Here is a 17,441-nt window from a genome sequence, read left to right as displayed (position 1 = left end):
TTAAAAAAAATGTTCCATATTGATTTTTTTTTATTTCTTAAATTATGAGTTTGGTTGAAAAACTAAGAGATTTCACCAGATTGTATAGCAGTTTTAACATTTTCCCAATGATAGGTATATATGAAGGCAGGAAAAAAAATCAGTTGCCCGAACTTGCTCATATTCAGTATACAACTTTTTAAAAAAAGTCATATGTAAAATTTGAAGCTAATTATTTTCATACATTTTTCACACTACATTAGCACTTCAGAGGCAATTTATCATAGCTCAAAAGCCAACATTCAAAAACTCATGCTCAAACAAATTATGCTAAGTTTCAAACCTCAAAAATCAAAAGTTGCATGATTTGGGTGCCTACTGCTTGAATTAAACGTTTGAAAATAAAAATTGCGTACAAAATAACGAATAATAGTTAATTGCTTACATTCATCATGAAAATGCATTTAGTTTCTATCGTTCAAGAGTTAGGAATTAATCATAATAATTTACTTGAGGCTCTTCTACTTGAGTTTCGTAGATTGGAGGGTCTAGATCTTTTTTGATAAACCTGAAATAATAAATCTCAAGAAACTCTATCAATATTTAATTGTAAATTAAAATCTAAATTACTGAAACATTCAAGAACCTTCTCAAGACTTCTGGAACACGAGCGAACCTGGTTGGATAAAGAAATAACAGTTAACAGAAAAGATGTTGCTGCTGTTCCAGGTAGAAAGAACAAGAATTAGTAAGATCTAAGGTAATAACAAGATCTAAGGTAATAACAAATCAATTGCATTCAAACCATTTTAAAAAGTAGTTACTCACATAAATATTAAATATTATCTTGTTTAAGGTTACCAAATTGGCTGAATATCCTACTGAAAACTTGCTCATATTCAGTATACAACTTTTTAAAAAAAGTCATATGTAAAATTTGAAGCTAATTATTTTCATACATTTTTCACACTACATTAGCACTTCAGAGGCAATTTATCATAGCTCAAAAGCCAACATTCAAAAACTCATGCTCAAACAAATTATGCTAAGTTTCAAACCTCAAAAATCAAAAGTTGCATGATTTGGGTGCCTACTGCTTGAATTAAACGTTTGAAAATAAAAATTGCGTACAAAATAACGAATAATAGTTAATTGCTTACATTCATCATGAAAATGCATTTAGTTTCTATCGTTCAAGAGTTAGGAATTAATCATAATAATTTACTTGAGGCTCTTCTACTTGAGTTTCGTAGATTGGAGGGTCTAGATCTTTTTTGATAAACCTGAAATAATAAATCTCAAGAAACTCTATCAATATTTAATTGTAAATTAAAATCTAAATTACTGAAACATTCAAGAACCTTCTCAAGACTTCTGGAACACGAGCGAACCTGGTTGGATAAAGAAATAACAGTTAACAGAAAAGATGTTGCTGCTGTTCCAGGTAGAAAGAACAAGAATTAGTAAGATCTAAGGTAATAACAAGATCTAAGGTAATAACAAATCAATTGCATTCAAACCATTTTAAAAAGTAGTTACTCACATAAATATTAAATATTATCTTGTTTAAGGTTACCAAATTGGCTGAATATCCTACTGAAAAATTGGCATTAGCTTCAATAAGAGAGACCTCTGGAGAATCCACCATGAAAAATTTTGTTTTTTTCATGAAAAATGCTACAAATCCTAGCAAAGTTAAAGGCATGTAGGTTGGTTTACCAATAAAAATGAAGATTGAAGTTACCTTGAGCTTTAAATTCAGTGTGATCTTTCTGATGACCAGTATCAAATTATCAAAATTTCATCCATTGTACAGAATGCAGAAATTTATCCCTTTGTTCATGAAATTAAGAATGACAGACAGAAATGTTATCCTGAGGGTGTAGTTCTGTCAGAAATATCTGTTTCAACTCCTCTACAGAGTATGTTTAATTATACTCTGACAAAGATACTAACTTTTACTGAATACCAAGACCCCAAGTTAATAAGCAAAGTCTTTTTCAGACAGCTTTTGTTTCACTTAAATTAACCATCATAAAGAAAACAGTATGGTTGAATAAGAAGCCCTCTAGTACACATCATTATTATAAACTACTCCAATATCAAAAAAGGAACAAAAGAATAGATCAGAAATGAAGATGAACATCTTAAAGCTGAAAGGAATTGACTGGTTGAGTTTGAGGTAAAGTTAGAAGTAGCAGAAGGCAACCCCTGAAAATAATAGTTTCATTAACCGCATTAGTTTCAAAAAGCAGAAATCTGAAAATGGAAAACCACTTCTCCCTGAAGTGGTTTTCCATTTTCAGATTTCGTCTTTTTTAATGACGTAATAACAAAATAAAGCTGTTTATTCTAATAATACTTCTTTCTTTTTTTTTGTTTTGGTTATAGAATAGTCAGATAAGATGATATGGCATTTTGGTTTTTTGAATCAAAATTTTTTATTTTAGTTAGTATATGTGCGTGTTTTGGTTTGAGGAACCCAATTTTTTTTATTTAAATTAATCTTTGTGAACGTAAAAGACTCTAACAAGCATACGCGTGTGTTGCACGCGCCTTAGTAAAATGTAAAGTTTATTTAAAAAATACAAGGCTCATTTTTATACGTGGTATTAAATGATATTTGGGATCGAGGAATTCATGTTTTATTTAAATTATTATTTGCGCACGTAAATGATACTGAGTCGCGTAAAATTTATTTCTATTAACAAATTTAAATTCTCTGACCCAAAATTACAAGTATTGATGTATCAGATGTTTACATTTGATGGTTTAATTCACTGTGTGACGTGTGAATATTCTTATTAATACGAGCTGATGACTAAAGTGCCTTCCGTTCGGTTTTTGATGAGTTGCCCAATTAATGCTCTTCAAAACAACTTTGTGTAAGATACGACGTACTTGTTCATCTAAGATGCCTACGAAACAAACCTTTTTCACAAGCTTTCACTTAAATTATCACAAAAAATATTTGCTCAAAGTTTTGTGAAGTTTTGTTGCGATTCGAGTCTATAACTGCGCGATTTTTTTTCCCATTTCATAATTTTTGTCGAATCAAAAATTTTAAACAAATGGTAAAACAACAGATTTTTACGTTTTTAGTTTTAGATTTAAACGTTTTTAGCAAGCTTTTATCTTAACAGTCGGAAAATAAAAATGACCTAGAAACTTTACTTGTTGCATTGTTTTACTTTGGAAACGTTGTAACAAAGTAGTTTTAAAGTATCAAATAAAGAAATAGCTATAAACGTTTTTTATTGCTATTTCTTTATTTGATGCATTCATACTGCTTTGATATTTACGGACCAAATTGAAAACTATTATACGGATTACGGACCAAATTGAAAACTATTATAGCGTGTTCAACATTGACCAACACTAACATCTATTTACAAAGTTAATAAAGATTTTTCTTAAAGATATTTAAGTACCTTTAACCAAGTTTTCTCGCTAAAACTCAATTAATAATGCAAAATCAGAAAACGGAATTATCACGTGAAGTCTCTAAACCACTACAAACTTTATAAATTAAAATTTCATAAAGCAAAGTTTTTGTTATTTACACTTTTCGTTCTCAATAAATAAAAATTTGAAATAAATACGGTCTATAAATAAAAACTTGACATAAATACATTCTATAAATAATATATATTTTTCTCATACTAACACAAAATAATCTTTGTAACGTAAAAACATTTGATAAAACTTTTAAAAATAATTAATAGGAAAAAAAAAGAACCATAAATATAAAAAATAATATTTCAAAATAAAAATTCTAACTTTTAATTACTCCAAATATCCAAACAAAAAAAAGATAACCTATGAAAAAATGCTTTTAGATTTACAAAGAGAAAATTTCTTTTCATAAAATTCAATCTATGCGAATATTTATTTTTATTGTTCTGCGATATTTATTTTTATCGTTTATTCAGCGACGTTAAGTAAACAAATGATAGGATTGTAAAAAAGTTGCTTTTTCGTGTTCAGATACTTCTTACTTCGTGTTCGGATACTTTCCACTAAAATCTGCAATTTAATCTAATCATTGACATCTTCAATTGACAAGGATTTTAAATCTGTTAATTGACATCTCCAACTGATTATGATTTTAAATCTGTTAATTGACACCTCCAACTGAAGAGGATTTTAAAACCTATCGCTAGTAGTGCTACTAGAGTTGGGGATAGAAGGAGGTTGCACAAGGGAAGTAGTCGTAAAAAGTTTGTACCAACCCATGACTAACTGACTAAGATCAAGATCATCAAGCAAGATTTGGCATACACCCATAAATACTTTGCGATCCATTCGTCCGTAATCACCCCATACCATTATCTATTTCATAATAAACATAATAACAATTATAATTATCAGTATGAACATTATTTTTTTTATCCAAAAGTCTTAAACGCCTCAATTTAATTACCATTATATATACTTGCCATAAATTTTATATATATGCATGTATGTATATATATATATATATATATATATATATATATATATATATATATATATATATATATATATATATAAAATTTATGACAAGTATATATGTTTATTTCTAAGGATAGAATACTAAAACACCCATAAGATATTGCATGAAGTTTAACTGCAATTATGACGTTGCACAAAAGAAAATATACTTTGGGAATATTGAATCCATTTCTCAATTATAAAATATGTCATGGTAATTGTACTATAGTTGACCAGTCACTTTAAGAATCTGTTATACACTTTAAGACGAACAGTTCGCAGCTTATAATTTAATGATTTAAGAGTTATTTATTGAAAACAACTAACCTGTAATATTTTTCCTTGATAACTTTGTGTAAATGTCAAATGTTGCGAGTAAAGAGGGTCAAGAGTTTTGCGTGCTGTTTTTGTCTTCCTTTTTTCAATACACTTTTTACCACATAGTAAATAAATCTTCACATAAGGAGCTAAAGTATAATAATTCAATTTTAACAAAAAATCTTTATGTTAAAAATGAAATTTTTAATATTGAAATAGAGTAAATTTTTTTAAAACAATATTTTTTAAAAAAGAAAATGTTTGCAGAGACAAAAATTTTGAATGAATTTTTATGCCACTAACCAGGTAATGTTTTTGAGCCAGGTTTTACAATTAAACCTTTGGCTCGAATGATTTCAACATCAAGTGCACCTCTTTTATCCACAAGACTTAACTGCACATCACCCATCAAGGGTGATCCTAAAAACCAATAAGCCAAGCATGAATATTTTGACCAGTTAATATACTAAATACAATTCATTAAAAAATTACATTTTGAAAACTGTACCTAGCACCTGCCTTCCAACAACTTGAGCAGGACCTAAACCTTCTACAAAATCTATTAATTGTACATCTCCTGATAATCTCAAACTTGGAGGAATCCATGACATACTAAAAAGAAAGTACTTAGCATTTTTGTGATTTTCAAAATTAGATTTAAAATTGGAACACCAACAGCTGTAATAAAAATTGTCAAAAAACTACAACATTCAGTGTTGAACATGCAAAATGTTATTGAACTTTATTATAGCTTTTTATGATTCAAAAAAGTTCAGAAACTTCATAAAAAAACATTAACAGCTGAATATTCTACTTAATGTTAAATTTTAAGGTTGAGTTTGAACAGATAATCTGTTAAATATAAAAATACCTGCTCCCAACACTCGTTAATGTCATCATAGAACTAGCTATACTTGAAGAACTTTCACTTTTTGTGCTACCTATAGAAGATGCAGGACTACTCTGGCCACTTCCATAGCTATTCTGACGATAACGGTTTACAGAATGTATAGAAGAATATGCACTGTGATCAAAATCACTGGATCGCATTGAAGAGGAATAAGAGTTAGTAAAATCCTCAGGATGGAGTGTTGATCGTGGAAGAAATCTTCTATCATCATTAAAACTATTGCTGTGTTGAAGTAAATGGGAATCTAAGAATAATGCAATAAGTCTGTAAGACAAAATAGATAATACAATAAAGATACCATATGATAAAAACTCAAGAGAACAGTAACTTTTAATTCAAAAAAAGTTTCATTTAACAAATGTTATTATTAAAATCTGATAACATTTTGTAAACTAGAGAAAAACAAGAGTTTAGTTTAAAATAACAAACCTGGTTTTTCTTCAGGCACTTTAGGGGAACTGGGTGATATAGAATTCATTTGTAATAAGCTGGATTGATTGCTAAAATGATTTCCTTCAAAGCTATCATTACTCAACTGCCTCCTAAAACTTTCGTTCCAGGACACATCACCTATAACAATTTTAAATATTTTTTATTAAAAAAAGAAGAAAAAAAACAAAAACAAAACAGATAATGTAGAATAACATAAAATTTTGAAACAGAAAAACACCTTGTTGAGATGGAGACAATCGATAAATTGTTTGCCTTGGTTCCATTTTCCTGTAAAAACTATCACGAAAATCAACTGGTTTTATTTTTGATTGTTTCTCTGAAGAAAATGATCCTAAATTTTCCCTTCCATATTTGGAATTATTAATTGTTAACTCCTTTATATCACTAGAAATTGATGAAGTATCCACAGAGAGTGATGTTACTGGAGATTGATTCTCAGTTCGGGTAACAGTTGTAAACTTTGATTCATACTGAGTGGGATTTGTTGTCCATAAAGATGTTGTCTGTGAATTCTTTGTAGATTCTGTATCTGAACTTGAAGAACTGGTCAAAACATCAAGTTGTTTTTGTAAGAAAAGTTGAGCACGCTGCAGTAGTGATGGTCTTATTACAGAAGACTCTTGAGCTGATATTGGCTTTAAGTATTGCACTTGTTCTGAATCTGAATGTTGCAAAGATGTTATTCGTGATGATTCTATATTCATATCATGCACTTGTGAAGGTGAAGGTGAAGGTATAGGTGTATTCTCATCTGTAGAGGTTCCTCCAATAGAGTCATAACTAAAACCTGGTTGAAGTGTGTTAACTTCATTTATTCCTAATTAAATTGAGAACTTCAAATGGTCATTTTATTGATTATATTTATCATGTAAGTTTACAAATGATAAATAAAGGCAATCATAAAACTAGAAAGAAAATATCACAGAATTATAAGATAAAAAAATTAACAGAAAAAAGATATAGAAAAAGTAACTACAGAAATATCTAAAGTTAAGTTGAAAATCAGTGCTTACTTTCATTAAGATCTGCAGTGTGAGGAATTTGAGGAAAACTGTGAACTGTCTCTTTTTCAATTGGACTTACGCTTTCTCTTGCATCACTGTCTAAAAATATACAAACATTAGTTCTTTAAAGATATTCAGTTAATTTGAAAACTAATTCCAGTTATACATCATTACAAAAGATAGATTATTCAAAATGATTAACTGTTTACTATAATTTGTAAAAACAAGCAGTAATAAAAACCTTTAAATTTTTATTTTTATTTGTTTATTTTAAATTCTTCACACAAAAAAACTGCTATTTACAAATTTTGAAAATAAAAAAAGAAAATTAAAAGAAACCAAAAATTTTGAAAGAAAAGTTGAAAATGAAAATTAATTATAACCTTGAAAGATAAAGGGAGATTTTGTGCACTGTGGAGACAAAGTAGGTGTTGGAGTAGGCTGTGGTAACATATTTTGCTGATCATGCAGCTGGAGTGGATACCAATGACATAAATTATCCAGTGCAGCTTCCAACATATTTATCAGTACTTCTCCGAGAAATTCATTGCTTTCAGAGCGTTCATAATCCCATAGCGTGATCTCTAGATAACGGCCTTTGAACTGGGAAAATAAAAAAATTAAAAACAAAAACACTCTTTTATAAGTAAACACAGAAACTCTCTACATCCCTAAGAGTTAAGGGGCGAAGCACAAAATAAAATTCCATTACTAATCTTTAATTATTTTATGTTTTATATTACTCTATTTAGAAGTTAACAAACAAAAACTTTTTATTTATGAATACTAATTTGTACCAGATTAAAATTTTTAGAGTTAGGTGATTTACTATTACAATGATGAAGTTTCACTTCATTAACATCTTCTGGAGACAAGTAAGGCAGTATGTCCAAAACTGAAGTCTCTGATAAAATCGAATCATCAAACTATCAGAATAATAAGAGAAGTTGAATTTTAATCCCAAATTTAAATCCAATAAAAGTTTATTGAATACTAAAAAAAAACAAAAACAACAACTGTGGTTCCTCACAAGGAGAAATAATAGTTGAGGATTCACCCAAACTCACTTAATCAATCCTTATTCTTCACTTAGAATGATAAAATGATTAAATAGCCCCTCAAAAGCAACAAAAAAAGAGAAGAAAAACCCCTTCTTTACACAACTTTTTTTAATGCATGTGCAATTTTTATGGTTAAACTTTTAATGTTTTACCAATTACAATGCCTTCAATGAAAACTTGTATCTTATATTAATGATAAAATAAATTTATGCAAGTTTAATATTAATTGCCAGAATGCAAGTTATTTAAAACTAGCCAATAATTTATAATAAAATGTTACCCTTTAAACCTATAAATAATGGTAAACCATTGTGAAAACATTTTATACCAAACCATGCTATAAATGCATCAAATAGTTCTATGTAAGTTACACTGTTTTCTTAAAAATATTTTCTTACAACTTATCTTAAAACAAGGAGTATTCATTTAAATCACAACATTAAGGGCTCATTAACTGATCATCATTTTAGTTTTATGACAGGGAATAGGTTCTAAAATATAAAGTAATTGAGGTACTATTTAGAAAAAAAAACTTTTAAAACAATTTTAAAAAATCAAATAAGAAAAAAACCTTTTGACTTTTCAGTGTGTACATAAATGTTTGATTCCATGTGGGTGAAGAAGAGCGTAATACTGTTTTCGTGCGGCGTTTACTTTGTAAACTAAGTGTTCAAAAAACTCATTATTAATTTTAAGTTTCTTCATTATTTTATTTTCAACAAAAAAAGAAGGAAATTGTTTAACCTACTTAAATTTTTTGAAAATTTTGTTTATAATATGAAAACTATATGATAGTTATCATGCTCCAATTAATTCACTTCACTTACACATACTTCACTCAACATGCTCCATTTACACAAATACAAGACTAATTCTTTATTGTTGAGAAATTCCCAGTTATAATTAAGTATAAAGTTAATCCTGCAGTTAATAGAAGAGCATATAACCACCTTTTTTTAAAGAACAATTTTTATAACCCCCTCCCCCCACCCAAAAAAAAAAAAAATAAAAATAAAAAATAAAAAAAGAATGTGTTTAGACAGTTCACTGTAACAGAAAGGTACTGTAAAAATGGTTTTGTTCTTTGATTGAGTTAAAGGATGAACAAATCCATATGATTGGGTGCTCATATGATTTTGACAATACAACACAAAAAAAATCTTCCTAGTTTATAGGATCAAAAAATTCAAACTCTCCAAATAAGTGACATTAAAGAAGAATTTAATTCATTAATTAGTTTAAATTAGCTAAACAACATTCATTCTAAACAAATTTCTGATACAGAAGCTTGTTGTGATGAGGGAAAATTTTAAAACTTTTTCATGGATAATTTCTTTTTTAGAAAATGTGCAGTTTCATTCAAGTAGGAAAAATTGCCGCTTAAAGAAAAAAATGATAGAATAATTACACAAAATAATGGTATTGCATCAGATATTTAGGAAAAATTGAACCAATTCACTGTACATAGCAGTCACAGTTTATTTAGTTTACGAAAATTCAACTTCCAAAATTCTTGCAACTCCTAGTGAATAAAACTGCTCAAATAGGAATGACCTGTACAATGTAAATGTGATGTTGTATTTATATTGGACAAAAGTCAAACCTGGAACCTATAATTTTTTTATAGTTGAAATGATAGCCAGAGAGCTAGAGAGAAAAAGCACTTTATTTTTACATAGCCTCTACAAGCAACAGACTGTTGACTGACAAGTTATACTTAATAAACATAATGAAAAGAAAAAAAATTTTTCTTAATGAATCTATTATCTTTCAATAAACTGGAGTGGAAAGTCTAAAACTTTTGAATAATTACATGTTCCAACCAAATAGAGGCTTGTAAAGATATACCAAAACTAACCTGTCTGAAAAAATTAAATTTATAACTATAGATACCATGATTCACCCTGTCTCATTTTTTCTTATGATAATATATAAACTAACCAAGAAACAATATTGAGATTTGCTTTAAATTGCAAACATTAAATTTTTTAGAATAAAATTAAAACCTCCTGTCTGGCAAGAAGTAGAGCTTAGCATAAGGATTACGAGGTTGCATGTTTTGTCGATGATTTAAACCCTGTGCTCCAATAATTGAAACATAAAGACAACTTGTATCTTCTTCGTATTTTAGCTTTATCTAAAGATAAAAAGAATGTTTTGAGCTGAAGACAAATGATAGTTAGTTTTTAATGATTAAAATTAATATTATCTATATCTAGTTTTTTAATTTCTAAAAATAAAAACATTTCAATCCTTCAGAACTGTTGTTACTTTTTATTTTAACTTAAGTACAATATTAAATTTTCAAAAAATCACCTGTAGTTGTCCAGTAATAGAATGTGAACATTTCAATTGCTACATAAAAAGTCAAACAAAAAGTCAATCATTAATATAAAAAAAATCTATCAGGAAATATGAAAGTTTTCTGATTTAAACTTAAATCTTACTGAAGCGCCTCGATTTTGAATACGTGCATTAACTTTACTTGAATCATTGTCATTTGCACCATATTGGCAATCTGTAGATTAAAAGTAAATGATGAAAAAGTATTAATACTTGTTTCATCTAAAAAATGTTTCCTTTTTTATTTTTCTCATCTTTTTTTTAAAGTAATAAGCATACATACTTCTGTTGTTTAAAAATTACTTTAAAAAATTATGTGGAAAATTAGTTTAAGAAAATAAATTGCTGTGAAAAAACTTTTGTAGGAAAATCAATTTTTTAAAGTAATATGGCCAATAAAATTTTGTAAAACTTATAATAAACTTTTCCTAATGGAAACTCATCCTAATGTTATCAAATAATTAATGATTGGCAGCATACTTTATAACTTACAATGCTATGATGAAACTTATCAAAACCTCTATCTCTCTGAACCAAAATAGTTAAAACCAGTTGCATGTCAAAAGTCAGATTTGTTTTCTTATGCACTTTTGAAATAAACTTTGAAAAAGATTAATGAAAAAAGAGCAACAAGTAATAGGAAACCATGATCAAATAACTTAAAACTATTTCTTTATGTAGAAGCAACCCATTTTTAATGAATACCAAACAATAAATACTGGTAATCTTTATTTATCTCTCAAAGAAAACTCTCAAAAGATCAAAATCCACATTTTGATTAAACATGGTTAAAAAAGATATTTTTATGAAATTTAACAACTGTTAGTATTTTAATAAATACATTAACGAATATGTTAATAAATATGTTAATTAACATTAAGTATGATTAGTTATTTTTACACTAATTAAAGCTATAATGAAAGTCATTATTGTGATATATAATTAGTAATTTTATAGTTATAATTATATTGACAAAGTATGACAATTATTTCTTAATAAAATGAAGTTGATAAATAAAAATACTTTGAATTTTATAAACTTCATTTTTACTATCCAACTCACCCACTGTGAGAGTTTTATCAAAACTTCCGTCAATAGTTTTTAAAATACCCATACGAGGAGATGGTAGCACGCTAAAACTGTTTTGAGAGCTTTTATCGTTTTGGCTGAAAATTAAAAAGCTGTTAAAAGAATTTTTTAAATATTTTCATTTTTTTTAAAACTGAAAAATCACTTATATTTTTTTAATCATTTCTGATCTTTGAATCATGGTCAATTATTGATTAAGAAAATCATTTACCACTTTCTGCTTAGCAGTAAATGCAAATCCAAGGAATCTTCATTAGCTAATACATCTTCCACTTCTTCTTTACTGCAACCAACCAATGACAACTCATTCCATTCAAGTAGTTCATCCCCTAATTAAGTATTTTATAATTTTTAACTTAAAATTTTATTTTAATAATTTCAAATTTATCAATATTAAATATTTTAGCACAAAAATAAATAAAACAAACTGCAAAAAATAAATATAACAAACTGTAGAAAATTTCACATAGAAAGAACTTTTTTTTTTATTGAAAATAAATTTTAATTTTTGGGTTTTTTAAATTTTAATATTTAATGAGGATGCATTATTTTAATAAATAAAATATAAATATTTTAAAGAAAGAATTTAAACCCTGTTATGTCAATAACAACAAAGTCTTAGAAAAACCTGCACAATGAATAAAGCCAATTTTCATAAAATTTACAGTTCTAATTATCCCCACTTTAATCCTATGGTTTCTTTTTTTTTCTTTTTCATTTTTGTTTATCTATAACTTTAATTAGTTTTAGACATTTTTTAAAACACTTCTACAAACAAACACACTCAATTTTTTCACAAATAAAAGGAACAAATACCTGGCCTTTTTTTCAAATAACATTAAAATACCTGGTTTTATTTTTCCAATTACATCACCAATCCCACCAGGCACTACTAAATCCACAACTGTCTTTAACAAACCTTGATCATCAACCACTCCCATATTTAATTTAACTCCAAAAGCAGTGCAGTAATCTAAATTTACAATTGCTACACCTCATTATACCAAGTTATTTAATTTTTAATTATTTTTCAAAACAATTAAAAATAAAAAATTATTATCAAAAAGAAATTAAAATTAAACAAAAACAAAAAAATTACAAACAAAGTTTTAAATAAAACATTTTAAATCTGATTTAAACTAAAAGTTTTTTTTTATTAACTTAAATTTACTAAAAACTAACACTACAACTTTTAGCTAATAATCTTTGCTTTATTTTGATAAATATTTGTAATTATTTCTCTAAATTTTTTATTATTGACCTTAACAAAGATTTATCCAAAGGAAATTCTTCAAAACAAATAAAACTATATTAAAAAGTTTAAAATGTTGTGTCTAGTAATTGCTAACAACTGTTGGCAAACAGTTTGCTGCAAAATTCAAAATAATTTTTAAAATTACCAATTACCTAAATTAATAATTTCTTTACAGTTACAGTTAAAAGTGTGGTTAGAAGAATTTTATTTCAATCAAAATAGTATAAACTGAAGAGATCCTTAAAAAAAAGAGGAAATGATAGAATACCAGAGAATATCAGAAAATACCAGAGAACTGTAAATTATTTTTAATCTAAAGAAAGTTATTATCTTACCTGGAAATTTTTTTAAGATTTTTGAATCAATAGACAACAGTATATCCCCAAGAATTTTATTTTCATCATCAGGGGGTGACCAACGCACATGATGACTCATCAGAGACTAAAAAATTTTATACATTTAAAAAAATTAACAAAATCTTTGCTAAAATAGCTCGTATTTATTTGCAACATTAAAGTATCTTTCTTTGCTACAACAAATGTATAAGAAAATTTACTTAAGTCAAAGGAGTTGATTGATTTTCAGGTATGTAGAATTCCAAACATTTACTTAATGTATCTTAATAATAAGTTTACTCTGCTAGTATTTGTTCAACTAAGTATTGTTTTGAATAATTAGAAAATTTTGTGAAATAAGAAGCCAAATTAAACCTGAAAAATTTCATCTTTTGTCTGCTGATCATCTAATGAGGACATCATATTTGAGCTACTTTTATTGCTAAATGTAACTTTTTTATTAGTTGATGATAGAGAATCTACGGTTTCACAACTAATCTGGTTGCGCTCCATAACTTTATTGACAACATTTTTATCAGCTAATTGAGCTTTTGTCACAGAACTTGCAGGAAATCCAGTTTTAACTATTTTAGGACTCAATGGCTTTTTCTGTTGTGTAGGCACTGTAAGCAACTGTTCTATTTCAACAGCTGGATTTGGAAACCTTATTTCTTTCCCATGAAACCAGCGGCCGGTTTTCAACAAAAGATCTTGCTTTTTCTTGCAAATCAAACAAGACCATGTAGCCTGTAAAAAAGATAACTTTAATATACATATAATAGACTCTTTTTATAAAAGATACTAACTATAAAGGTAGACATACTTTCAGCAAAGAAAACTTAGTATTGGATTTTTCTGCATATGAAATTTAATTTTAGATTCAAAATATAAAAGAATTTAAATATGAAACAATGTACATAAAAATATTCTCAGGAAAAAACAGTTTGCTAATGTTTATGATCATGAGCAGTGCATTTAAAGTTTTAAAACATGTAAATCAATGAGAAAAAAATTTGTATAAAAATTAAATGATTTGTTTAGTTTTATAATGAGAATAAATTAAAAAGCATTTGTGATTTAGAATGTTTGTTTCAAATTATGGTGCTTCTTAGACAGTGAGTTTTTTTAAATTATAAAAATACTGAATGGTTGAAATGAGGAAAATTCAACATCATGTCTTATACAACTCACATACAACTGAGGGAATTAATAAGTTTAAAATAAAATTTTAATAAAATTTAATAAGTTATATTTTAGCTTTAAAAAGAGATTTTAAAAATTTTATTGTGGTAAAAAGACAAAACTTGTCACCTGCAACCTTTTGTAATAGGTATTTACTTTCCCAAAAATTCAAGTTAATTTAGTATTTAAGTTCTTATCACCCCTCAAATAAAATCCTATATACCATGATAATTAACTTAAGCTAATAGCCAGCAACAACAGTTTACTTTAAAACACTCTCTTCATACTTGTATGTAAAATTAACCAATTAAAAATATATAACACTTTTAAGCAGAATTTATTAGTAAAATTTGAAGTAAAGCTTGGATACCTATCAATAACAATGTTGCTTAAATTGCAGATATAAATCAATATTTAAACAGAAGCACAAAATAAAGAGTTTATTAATAAAACTTTATTTTGTAGCAAGTAACTTTTTTTTATAATAATTCTTAAGATAATTTTAAAATTTACATTTTACCGTTTTTCCTGAGCCTGATTGTATACTGCATTCATCACATAATTTTGATCTGCAGAACTTACAGATTCTTTTTAAATTATTAAAAAAAAACTCTTTATTCTTGTGGCACAACTCACAGATATTTGCTTCTGACATAGGTACACCTGTTTGATTACTTTTAAGTTCATAACGCACTTGATAAGTTGCAAGTTCTTTAACAATGCCACTAGAAAGTAGAACAAAATATGCATTTAGAAGTAATAGATAACTATGATAGCATATTAAATAATCAAATATTAGTAATTGTATCTTTATGATAAAACAGTGTTTTAGAAAAAACATTAAATAAAAAGTTTAATAAAATTGCAAAGCTTAAATATTAGCTGTAGAAGTTGTTAACAACCAAATTATAGTATCAAAATATAGTTTTTGGTAATAGAAACTATAATTCTAAAGTTTGATAAACTTTTAAGTAATGAAATTCATTGTGTGTACATACATACATACATACATACATACATACATACATACATACATACATACATACATACATACATACATACATACATACATACATACATACATATATATATATATATATATATATATATATATATATATATATATATATATATATATATATATATATATATATACCTTTGAATTACTGCTGTTTCATTTTCAAGCTCTTTTTGTCGATCTAAAACATTTTTTATCTTTTTCCTTTCTGCTTCAGTTAAATGGGAAAGGTCAATAGGTGGTGGAGATGCTGGATAATGATTATAGCTGTCATTGCCATTGCTGAGCTGGCTCATTGTCATATTTTTTTTTAAAAACGTTTTTCAACATAAAATCATGCATTACTTGGTAGAACTAACGAAAAGGGAGTAGACAAACTAGTACCATCGGTGATGAGAAGATTTTACAAGCTAATCGACGCAAAAGTCGCTACCATAATAAAAGAAATCGCAAGTATTTGGTGATGCAACTGGATAAAAAGTATAATTTCAGTATAAGAGAATTAAAGCAGAGATAAAACTGAATTCATTCATCATTTATGCGAAGGATAGTTATATATAAGTTATATATAACTATTTAAAATAATGTAAAGCTCTTGTAACAGAACAGATGTTGCGAAAGCACTGGTTAAACGCAAACGTAGTTATACTTGAGAAGTTTCTTAATAAATATTTGGTAGGTGCATCCACAACTTTGTTTATATCTTAATATAAAAGATGGTAGACCAAATAAGGATAGTTGATCTCAAAGAAAAATTACAAACGGGTGACACGAGTTACGACAAGAGTCTTACGACAATTTTTGATAGAGTTAAATCAGGTTGCCGATATTTTTTAATCTTCTTATAATATTAAAGTTGTGCTTCCAATTCACATATATATTGAAACGATTTCATCGCGTAATGAAGTAAATGAAAAATGTTTTTGTGTTTAATAAAAAATTAAAAAATTACGGCAATTTGTTTCTTCACATTGTTTTAAATCTGAAATAAATTTGGTTAAATTAAAGATAAAGTTAGATTTAAAATTTATTCACACCAAGATAAATCTTTTACAGCTATTAAACTTATTATATTCTCTGTCAGTTTTGACTGCGAATATACAAATAAGTTTAAATTTTCCAAGTTTGCTTTTAGGCTTTTTTTATATATTTTATTTTTTAAATATTAAGATAAGTATAGCAGCTTTTAACAATCATCGCTTAACCAGGAAAGTTACTGAGTATTTATGATTAGGACGACCTCTAAACCAAAACATTTCTTTAAATTATTCTTCGTATATAATATCTTTAATATCTTATATCTTTGTATGGAGATGGAGTTGGATAAGAAAAGAATGTGTCTCAAATTAGGCACAATCAGAAAAAAACAAAAAAAAAAAAAATGGTAATAAATAGTTTTATAATCAAAATAAAAAAAGTTAGTGCTAAGGTAATAAAGTAATCTTAAATGACAAAAAAGTTGAATGGGCGCTTTGACGAAAAATGGAGCACTTTTAGTTTTAATTGAATCAGTATTTTTTAAAAGGGCTGATTTGACATTTTTTTTGAAATTCACTTTTTGTGTGTTTTGTGTCCTTCTATGATAGCTTCATCAGTTTATGTTAAAAATGTGTTTAAATTTTATCTTCTTACACAAATAAAGCCACCTGAAAGTTTTTGATTTTTTTTAAAAAAGGCAAGTTTGCTTCAAATACGCCTTTTTTAAAAAAATCACTCTCAAGCTGATTCGTATTTTTAGCCGCAAAATGCGGAAAATGTCAACAGTTTCGATTTCAAAATATTCGATTTTTTTTAAAAGGGCCAATTTTTCGAAATTTCATATATTAATTGTTAACAAATGAAATGTTATAACAATTATCAAAGTGTACTAAGATGTTATTCTTGCATATATTTTTTTAAAATGTATTACACAAATTCTGTATATTTAATATCAAAAAATATAAAGAGTTTTTTTTAGTTTTCTCAAAAACGGGTTTTGAGCAAACCAGCCCTTTTAAAAAACACTGATTCAATTAAGAATT

General features: G+C 26.9%; 2 protein-coding genes across 7 annotated transcripts in view; both read right to left on the bottom strand.

The window, feature by feature from the left end:
- LOC149888489 (uncharacterized) overlaps positions 1 to 17,441 on the bottom strand; it is a 242,973-nt gene that overhangs the window by 179,779 nt on the left and 45,753 nt on the right. The window lies entirely within an intron of this gene.
- Positions 3,457 to 16,067, bottom strand: LOC145195740 (regulating synaptic membrane exocytosis protein 1-like). 4 transcript variants are annotated; one of them, XM_090087727.1, is made up of 21 exons: positions 15,559 to 16,067; positions 14,923 to 15,127; positions 13,596 to 13,967; positions 13,221 to 13,326; positions 12,478 to 12,603; positions 11,842 to 11,959; positions 11,604 to 11,707; positions 10,646 to 10,716; positions 10,515 to 10,553; positions 10,205 to 10,335; positions 8,770 to 8,860; positions 7,935 to 8,063; positions 7,521 to 7,740; positions 7,147 to 7,236; positions 6,351 to 6,950; positions 6,110 to 6,250; positions 5,642 to 5,924; positions 5,279 to 5,382; positions 5,074 to 5,190; positions 4,780 to 4,919; positions 3,457 to 4,311 (listed from the first exon to the last, which is right to left on the bottom strand). In XM_090087727.1, the coding sequence occupies exons 1-21, from the start codon at positions 15,720 to 15,722 to the stop codon at positions 4,126 to 4,128; spliced, it is 3,537 nt and encodes a 1,178-aa protein (XP_089943853.1). In that variant the 5' UTR covers positions 15,723 to 16,067; the 3' UTR covers positions 3,457 to 4,125. The 4 variants fall into 4 exon arrangements, with proteins under 4 accessions (XP_089943853.1, XP_089943854.1, XP_089943856.1 ...); XM_090087728.1 differs by having other exon boundaries at positions 6,351 to 6,920; XM_090087730.1 differs by having other exon boundaries at positions 15,039 to 15,127; positions 15,559 to 16,045.

The sequence above is a fragment of the Hydra viridissima genome, unplaced genomic scaffold, assembly GCF_058129835.1.
Source record: "Hydra viridissima isolate aposymbiotic clone 2 unplaced genomic scaffold, HvirCarnegie_v1 scaffold_5, whole genome shotgun sequence".
Lineage (NCBI taxonomy): Eukaryota > Metazoa > Cnidaria > Hydrozoa > Anthoathecata > Hydridae > Hydra > Hydra viridissima.
The sequence above is the reverse complement of the archived record's forward strand: the minus strand, read 5'-3'. Positions and strand labels throughout refer to the sequence as shown.